General features: G+C 44.4%; 1 protein-coding gene across 5 annotated transcripts in view; it reads right to left on the reverse strand.

Moving 5' to 3' along the window:
• The window catches only part of Nr3c2 (nuclear receptor subfamily 3 group C member 2), a 324977-nt gene that overhangs the window by 57585 nt on the left and 257824 nt on the right, over positions 1 to 9568 (reverse strand). For all 5 annotated transcript variants that reach the window (XM_055609002.1, XM_055609005.1, XM_055609003.1 and 2 more), the window contains one exon: positions 763 to 1101. In XM_055609002.1, the coding sequence (XP_055464977.1) occupies positions 763 to 1101 (339 nt within the window). The remainder of the gene's footprint in view (positions 1 to 762; positions 1102 to 9568) is intronic.

Below are 9568 nucleotides of genomic sequence, written 5' to 3' on the forward strand. Positions count from 1 at the left end.
GACCATGGATCTGGGCAAACATCTCTCCATGACACCTCAGGGGGCTAATGGTCTCATTCACAAAATCTTGCCTGGGGAAAACGCACACGAGGTAGAGCGTTCACTGTTGCTTCATGGTGCTGAGGGCAGGGAGGGGTTCTGTGTGTGTCTGGTGTGGGCATGGACACACATGTGCCTGCACAGGCCCACGTGCAGCCATGTGGGTGCAATATGGGGAGGACAGACGTGGGGGGCTTCTCTATCATTGCGTACCTTATCTTCGGAGGCAGGGTCTTTCCCTGAATCTGGAGCTAGGTTGAGTGGCCTGAAAGCTCAGGAATCCTGCTTTCTCCGCTCCCTCGGATGGTGGGATTAGATGTACTATAAATGAGGGTTCTGAGGATCCAAACTTAGGTGTGTATGTAGGTGCTTTACCAACTATCTCTTGAGTCCCAAGCAGGTTTTTTTTTTTTTTTAACCAGGAAGAGTTGGCGATTGCTAGGCCTAAGTTCCTTGGGCCTGCATTGTTTAGATAAACCCAGGTGCTGTGCGACATCACTAACAATGTACTTTACCTCCTTAACACTTGGGGACAAAGTAATCCCTTTCCTTTGAGAACACCAGCCAAACGCCTGTCTTAAGAACACTAGAGCTACAAACCTGAGTTCTTGGAAAAGAAATGAACCAGTATGTAGAATTCTCCCCTACTCTGCTGTCTCTGATACTGATGTCAGAATGAGCGGACACGTGTTACCACTGATATGCTGAGCAGAGTGGTCCTACCTGGAAGTACCTTGGCCCACTTCACGACCTGGATCATCTGTTTGCCTGCCAGGCGGTTGAGTGTGGAGAGCAGGTTCTCCGCAGTGTCAGGCTTGGAGCTGTCGTAGCCCGCGTACACGATCTCGGGCTCGATGTTCTCCAGGATCATGGCTGGGGACGGTGTGAGTGCGCGGGTGATGGAGGTGAGCTGGGGGACCAGTGCAGAGTTCACGGAGGGCTCCTTGGTCGGAGCGACATACGTGGTCCCCTCTTCCGGGCTCTGGGGTGGTGGTGGGGGGGGCTGCTGTGGTTGCTCCTCATGAAGGCCTTTTAACTTCCCCAGCTTCTTTGACTTTCGAGCTGTCAAATGCAAAAAAACGGAAGGAATAAGGCCAAATCTGGGTATCACCCTGAACACATTTTATGAGGCCGGAACTACAGGTCATTGAGTTGTAATCAATGCATGCTCTCTCTGAAGGAATTCTTGTACCAAAAGGAGTACTTTCAAAATAGTTTCCTAAGGGAAACAGCAAAGCTCCCAGGTTGCTACGGAAAGCAGGCTAGTAGCTGCTTCTTGCGTTTGATTGATGGCACAGGTCTCCCTTTCTACCCACGGAGACCTGCAGACTAACTCAAACTTTAGCCTTTCCTCACAATGGAGAGGAGGGTCCACAGAATAGGACACAAAACTCTATTGCAGGATACAAGCAGGGCCCACGACAAAAATAAAAACAGCAAAAATGAACAGAATGCTTAATATCAGGCACATTCTAAGTGGCTTGCACAAAATTCCCAATTTAACAATTATTTTGGGTAGTGACTATTATGGGTAGCAATTTAGAGTTTGTCCAATCACAGGGAACAGTGGTTGGAGTAATGGCACCTGTTTCAAGTGCTACCATCCTGGGATCTGGCAGAGGCCAGTGCAAAGGTAATTGGGAAGATACAAGAATGAATGGGGAGAAAGAGAAAGCTCAGAAGAACCACGCTGAGCTTACGGCTGTGGTAATTACCGATTTTGCAATTATAATGCTTTCATTTTATTCAAAAATTCTCCACAAAACCAGATACAGCTTCTATTTAATCCTAACACGCACCTCAGCCTTACAGGACACTCACTGAACACAGGACAGGGCTATGGCACACCAATAAACATGATGTAAAAAGTAACCGTTTATATGGACAACTATAGCTATTAATATTTATCATGCTCATCACAGAAAAAAAACAAGTCAGCTAAAAGTGAACTCATCATCCAAGAACAGGCACATCACAGCTGTTATCTGCCAGGATTAATAGAAGACGGAGACAGCAGGGGTCTTCGTCTCGGCCCAGATCACCACCAAGGGCCATGCACACATCCAGGCTACCGGAGCCACATTGATGTTCGAGGGCTGAGCTAAGCCTCATCTGGGCAGTGCAGGAGAGCTGGCCTCAATGAGCCTGGGAGAACTGGTCAAGGCTGGCCTCGCCCCTTGCTTGAGAAGCATGGGAAAGCTGGTAAGCTAACCAATTCAGCTACTACTTGGGCCCAAATCCAGGGCTTTGACTTGGCTCACTCTAACATCTACCCCATCTAAGAACTGCTGGAGTAGGTGAAGGGCCCAGTCCTGCAGACCCAAAGCTGCAGGGTCTCCATGACACAGGGCAACAGCAGGATACCCGAGAGGAGTCCTGTGGGATCCAGTATTGATAGTGTAGAAGCCAGAGGCCTTGAATCACACCTCATTGCAATGAACATCTGCAAGTAAAAATGTCGGGACAAAAGAGTGTACTGTGTGCTACACTGCAGCTTCCATAGTGAGATGTTTTTATTTTTTAATTTTAGTCTAAAAGGTTTTTTTGTTCTCTTTTGGGGAGAAGGTTGCAAGGGTGGAGGGTGAATATGGAGGGCTGGGAGATGAGTGGGACTGGGATGCGTGATGTGAATTCACAAAGAATCAACAAAAAGTTAAAAAAAAAGTTTAACAAGCTAATTTAAAATTTTCAGTGGTTTGTTAATAGACTCTGGCTGCCAGTGGAAGACCTGAGGCAGAAGATCCAAATTCTGACTCTCAGCACTGTTTGAATGAGGACTGGGCTCTCATCCACATACTACTGATACTGTGGTGTAGGTAATCAGGGTACTTCAGGGAACTGTGTGAATGGAAACATAGCAGAATCTATCAGTAAAGTGACTCGCCAACCAGATCCAGAGAAAAACCAAACAGCTAAACAATCACAAGTGCCGGGTCCTCCAGAGCAGTCACTGGTCTTTTGGGCAACCAGATCTCTAAAGTCTGAGACATAGAAACATCAGGTTTTCTGAACCTCAGGCTGTTTACCTGAAAAATGGGGGCTCTGTGAGAGATCTTATTTGAAAGATAGGGTAGAGAACAGTTGTGGCTGACATCAGGTAGATCTCTGGCTTCTACACAAACGTGTAATGACAAATATTCTAGACACTGTGTGATGACACACATCTACAATCTCAGAATTTCAGAGGCTGAGGCAAGGGAAAGAGTGTTACTTCAAGGCCAGCCTGGGCATCAGAGTGATTTCAAGGCTAAGATGGACTACAGGAAGGTACTGTCCCCCAAAGCAAAAAACAAGACCAAGAACAAGCTCACTAAAGTTTTCTCATGCCTTCTAGGATGAGCTCTGATTGATGCTAGACATATTCTGATTGAGTATAAACAGACATGTCTGATATTTTCATGTTGTATTAAAAGTGATGTCTTCTTGCAAATTAAGTGTAAAATTTGTATTTGTTTTATATCCAGGTCTACATTGCCGTGTTGATTTCTCCTGCTTGATTTAAAGCCAATGCTATGAAAAGCATAAAGAACAGGGACTATCTTCAGTAGGCTATCACCTGTAGCATAGCTATCAAGCAGGTTTTCATCATTGTGTTTATTAGTTCATGTAACTTCATGTTGTGACTTTGTGAATATGGACAGTTGGAACTTGGTGGGAATCTACCTTTTCTGAAACAGTTATGCTCTTGGTGGTCAGTGTGTGGGCTTTTCAGCCACATTCATTTATGTATAATGCATGTGTGATGTATGTACAAATGATATATGATGCATGTATGATGTATGTATGCAAACATGATGTATGCATGTCACATGAATGCACGTACGATGTGTCTATGTCACATGAATGTATGTCTGCATATTTGATACATGAATGCACGTATGTCTCCAGCATCTTCTCTGAAAGCCCAGGGAATGTATGAATTCTTACAATATCATACTGTGCACCATGCTGCTAACTTACAAGTTCTTGGCAAATATTTATTGAATGAACTTGTTTCATTTTTAAACATTAATGAATTTCACAATGCACCACAAACATGAAGCCTCAGTTTATTTTCCTGTGCAAGATGTAGACACACTTCTGAGATTCTTTTAGATAAAATTTTTGAGTCAGTAATTATTCCTTTGCAAAATTTCTACTGTGCAATGGCCCATTTGTGAACTTACTATACTTAAAATATTATATTTGAAATGATGAGTTACATTTATTGAACACCCAGTGTCTAAACACAGTTCAGCAGAATTTGTTTCCAGAAATCCAGTGTTCACAGGGACCTGTGCCTAGGGGATATTATTATTTATATATTTCAGATGAAGAAGTCAAGGGACCAAAGGAGAAATGCCTTTTCAGAGCTAGCACATTCCAGCGTGACCATTTGAATCCAGTCATGCCTCTAACTTTCACTTCCAGGCTGTGGGATCTCTCTTCTAATCCTCTTCTTTACTTTCTTAGTATTATTTTTATGCTTTAGGATGAGAAACAGCTTCAAATCCAAACAGTAGAGGACAATGCAGCCACTTTTGATGAGAACTGATAGACTAAGATCAGAAAGGAGAGGAGAACCTCCCCTATCAGTGGACTTGGGGAGTGGCATGCATGCAGAAAGGGGAGGGAGGGTGGGATCGGGAGGGGAGGAGGGAGGGGCTTACGGGGGGATACAAAATGAATAAAGTGTAATTAATAAAAAATTAAAAAAAAAGATGTTTGCTAATTACACAGGGATAATTTTGGCTAAGATCTTCAATGAGCAAGTTTCTATTACTCAGAGTGAACCTGGCCTTTGGGTAGGGTGGGGATCTCAGTCCCAGGTGGCCAGGGCCACACTCTGTCAACTGTCAGCAATAAGAGTGCACTCAGTCTCTCCGTCTCTCTGTCTCGCTCTCTCTCCTCTCTCTCTCTGAGTGTATGGATGTTTCATATACATGGATGTAAATGTCTCTCACTCTCACTTAGGCTCACTTGAAAGAGGAATTTCATTTATCCATACCGGATTTTACAGAAACCAGTGTGTACTCAGGGGTTGCCCTCAGGTGTCAGCTCCTTCCTGGCGACATCTTGGCAGCTAACATCTTCTAGCCCCGCTAGAACACAGAACTCCCTAGATTCTCCATGAGTTCATTTCCAGGGTTCCACAATGGGCGGCTCTGCTTTCTGTCCTGACCAATCCTCAGAACATCAAGCTGGGACAACTAAGCATTTCTCTGTCATGTCATCAAAAGAAGAAATGTCACTTTTTTACAGATGGCACTAACTGGTTACACAGCAAACCCATCCTGATTTTACTAACAGGAAAAAACGAGCCTAAATGGGTTTTTAGGCAATATACGCTCACTGGATGAGGTGAGGGGCTAAGGGCAAGTTGCCTTCATGAACAAATGATTAGCTTTTCAATGGAAAATAAAGAAATGGCATCTCTTATTGTTTGTAAATGCTCCTGCAGTGGTTAAAAATGTTGAAAATGGCATTCAAAAGGATCTGTACACATTTTCTGATCTTTCTATATAATTAACAATTCTATGCTTTACTGATTTTACAAGGCATGTGCTATAGCAAAGGTAAACTCACTTTTTGATGGCTTCGTAGGAATTCTGAATTAGGGCTCTCTATATTTTCCTGTGTATAAAGGTATGCACAGACAACATTATAGCCATAATCAATCCAATTTTTATTGCTATTTTCATAGGTCATGTTACCAGTTCCTTAGCAAATGACTAACGCTACCCACTGTATAGCAAGTACTGCTTTGCAAACAATGACATGTCGGTGGCAAAACCTTAGTCTTGACAAGAGAGGGACATTTTCAGGAAGCTGAGTCTAAAGACTAATTAGATTTATACAAGCTGCCTGGGTTGTGTTTTGGGTACCACAACATATTTGGAGAGAAGGACAATGTCAGACAGCTGTTTTATCACTGCATAAAGTTAAATCTGCCCGTTCCTTCTGCAGGAGTGTCGCCATGCCTCTGTCTACGAGGCTTGGAAGTAGACTGGGCCACCTGGCTGAGGGCAGAGTCCTTCAGACTAAAAGCCGGAACTGAGTGGTGAGCTGGAAGGAATGCAAGGCGGTAAGAACAGGGCTTTGACTTCACACAACCAGGTTCTAGATTATGGTTTCCTGGTAGGAGATGCCTACATGCTATTCCTGGGTCTGGGCATAGATATTTTGATGGCATTTTTTTCCTAATCACATTGTTTTATTTTAATTCTTTTTTATTTTGAATGTATGTCAGAATCAGGAATATGTATATATACAAACGTGTGTGGGGAAGAGAGTATTAAAGGAGAGATAATGTTTCTTCAGTGCAGCCATGTTGGGGACTGTACTAAGAAAAGTCAGAGACATGCCCTCCCAGGCTCTGCTGAGGCCATGGGAAACACCTAGAGCTGTCTGCTGAGGAAACTTGGCCTCCTTTTGAATGGAAAAAAATTAAAAGTAAAAACGGGCAGTTTTGATAGTAGGGACTGAACCTATCCTCTGATTCTAAAGTTCCCTCCAGAACTCTGGACAAGGGCCTGTGGAGAGTGGCTGGGCAATGTGGTGATTTTCGGGTCCAGGCGACAATTCCTACTAAACAGTTGTGCTGAATAACCTTGGGAAGCCATCACAGTGCACAACACTGAAAATCTCCACAAATCTATGAATCAAACATGAGAGAGAGAAAGGGAGAGTAAGACAGAGACAGAGACAGGAGAGAGAGAGAGAGAGAGAGAGAGAGAGAGAGAGAGAGAAAGCGCGTGCAAGTACAGGACTTTATCCACCTGTTCTGGGTAGGGCTGACAAATAAATAAAATATAACCTGGTAGCTTTATTTTCATTTTTGTTCCTCCCTGCCCTTCCCAGTAGTACTTTGGAAACTTGAAGGGACATTTTCCAATCATGATGACCACCTATTTTCCCTTTTCAACTAAGGGTGAGATAAAATATAAAGGCTTTAGAGACCAAAGAAGGGATTTAGAACAGACAGCAAGGGAACTCCCTCTGAGCTCTCCAAATGTTTGTGGAGAGCCTGGAGTTTCGCTGCCAGCAAGAACATGCAATGTTGCTTTCTAAGCACCCCAGGCCCTGAAGGCAGGCGTCCTGCTGCTGGAGTGCAGCTCAGCCCTAAGGTAGAAGTGATGACAGGGTGCAGATCTTCCACTGTGGAAGTCAGGAAGACCCTCTGAGGTAAATTGGAAGTCAGGAAGACCCTCTGAGGTAAATTGCGGTCTTCCACATGTTCAGGGAACTGGTGTGTTCGAATTTGTCTGAAACAGAGGAAGAAACCCCTTATGCTTGCAAGTGCGGTAAGAGATAATCTAAGTGTTATTTTTCAAAACTATGCATAAAGGGCAAATGACTTTAGAGTGCTTGAAAAAATTTTTGGTGTTATGAAGAAAAACCCTGACTATTGCCCTCCAACCCCATCTCTTTCCCGACACATTAAAAAAAGTAGCCTCCTCGTTACAAGCAAGCTGTTTGCTCAGCCCCAAATTTAACACATTTGCTTTTCTCTGAATTCCAAGAGTACATTTAGGAGTTGTGAGGTATTAGAAGGGTAACCAAAGATCTATATGCCAGGCAAGTTCTAAGCTGGCCTCTCTTGAAAATACCGCATTTAATCTTCATTCACACCAGGAGGTAGGTGGGATGTTCCCACCATTGTTCAGAGGGCAAAGTGATTGGTGGAAAGGCAGGATACTGTCATCATAGCTGGGAGGATGCAACTGATTGGTAAAGACCTGGAAACTCCAGGCTACACCTGTGACCAACATCTAAGCAGACATCTACCTCCAAAGGGATCAGAGGAGGATCTAGAGCTCGGCTGTCCTCAGTGTCCCCACTGGCTCCTCTCACTGCAGAGGAGTGTGTTAAACAGAAGACCTATGTCCACCCCAACCAACCCACAGGCCTGTTTTCTAGTCCCCACGGCAGTGTAACCAAGCATATGCTGGGGCTGCTAGAGTGGGCAAGGCAAGCCTTTTGCTTTTGCTCCTGGCTATGCCACCTTTACTGCGACTGCAAGAGAGCTCTACAAAAGGCAGGAAGCAAAATGGTCAGTTTGCCTAAGATCTAAAATCTAGCAGAGGAGGAACCTACGCTTTGCTAAGAATCAAAGCCCTAAAGCAAGACTGCACCTGATCACTGAGTTCTTGGGACACCCATTTTTAAAATCAATTTAACAATCTCCAGAAAATACAGATATTGATCTCTATAAATCCTACTTTCTGGGAATCACTATGCAGAATATTGATATATTTCTAAAATCTCTCAGTAGTTTTATAAAACAGATTTTTAAAAAATCAGTATTTCCTATATGGTAGCATATACCTGTAATCTTAACACTTAGAAAATAATACAGGAGATGGCCAGCTGAGGCTACACAGTGAGTTCAAGGCTAGCTGGGGCTACATAGTACCTCCAGGGCAAACCTGGGCTACAGATTGCGAGTATGTCTCAAAAAGCAGAAGCATAAAAATTATAATATTAAATAAGAAAAACTAGCACAATAATACCATGGCCATCCAGAAAAAGACTCCTGCTCCACAGGGCAAATTCTTAAACAGCTGCAACAGCTGCCTTCGTGGCACACGCATGAGCAGAGAATTCATTACATGGAGCAGATCTCATTGGTATGCCAGGTAAGTAGACTCATTAAGAATGGTTTATGAAGAAGCATTACTATTGTAACAAGGTTGCAGAGGTGAACAAGGCATGAGAAAGTGGCAGGAGGCAGTGACCTGGAAATGACCTCAGTGCCCAGCTTAATGGTCTGTGCCATCGGCTCTGCCCTCTCAAGTTCTCAGGATACCTGGAGAGCTCAGGCCGAGCAGGATGAAGCAAAAGGGAGAGTCCTGACTAAGTAGGGAGCCCTAGTGTGGCCCTGAGCAGACCTCCTCATGCTGGTAGCTAACTCGGTGAAACCTCTTTCACGCAAATATGGGAAATATGGGAAAGTGGAGAGTTTGGAGCTCAGTGGCAGAAAGTATGTTTAGTCAGCAGATGACCCTGGGTTCCAAAGAAGCTTGCTTAACAGGCAGAGGAGGAAGGCGCCACACTAGCCCACAGTGCCGTTTTCACAGACGTTTCAGTACAGTGCTCCTTAAATAAGCACACGAGGTCATTTGCTCGCATTTCCCTCCTGTGACTGATCCCCTCGCACCCTCCTCAGCCTCGGTCGCTGCTCTACTGCAGTACGCTCCATGTTTCCTCAATAGCATCCGTGGGCCTTAAAACGGGCACGCCAGAGAATGCCAAGGCACCCAGGAAAGCTCTCACTCCAATCTACGTCAGATTTTTGAAAAAAGACTATAAGGTTTATGCGCATAAGAAATAAAAACCAGGGTCTGGAAAGATGGCTCAGTGGTTGCGAGCCCTTGCTGTTCTTGCAGAGGACGCCATTTCAGTGTCCAGAACCTGTGTGTTGGTTCAGAGAAATCCATGATTCCAGCTCCAGGGGATCTGATGCCTTCTGACCTTCACAGGCACCGGGATGAATGCAGCGCACACACACACACACACACACACACACACACACACACACACACACACA

This window comes from Psammomys obesus, unplaced genomic scaffold, assembly GCF_907164565.1.
Source record: "Psammomys obesus unplaced genomic scaffold, mPsaObe1.curated_primary_1811, whole genome shotgun sequence".
NCBI lineage: Eukaryota > Metazoa > Chordata > Mammalia > Rodentia > Muridae > Psammomys > Psammomys obesus.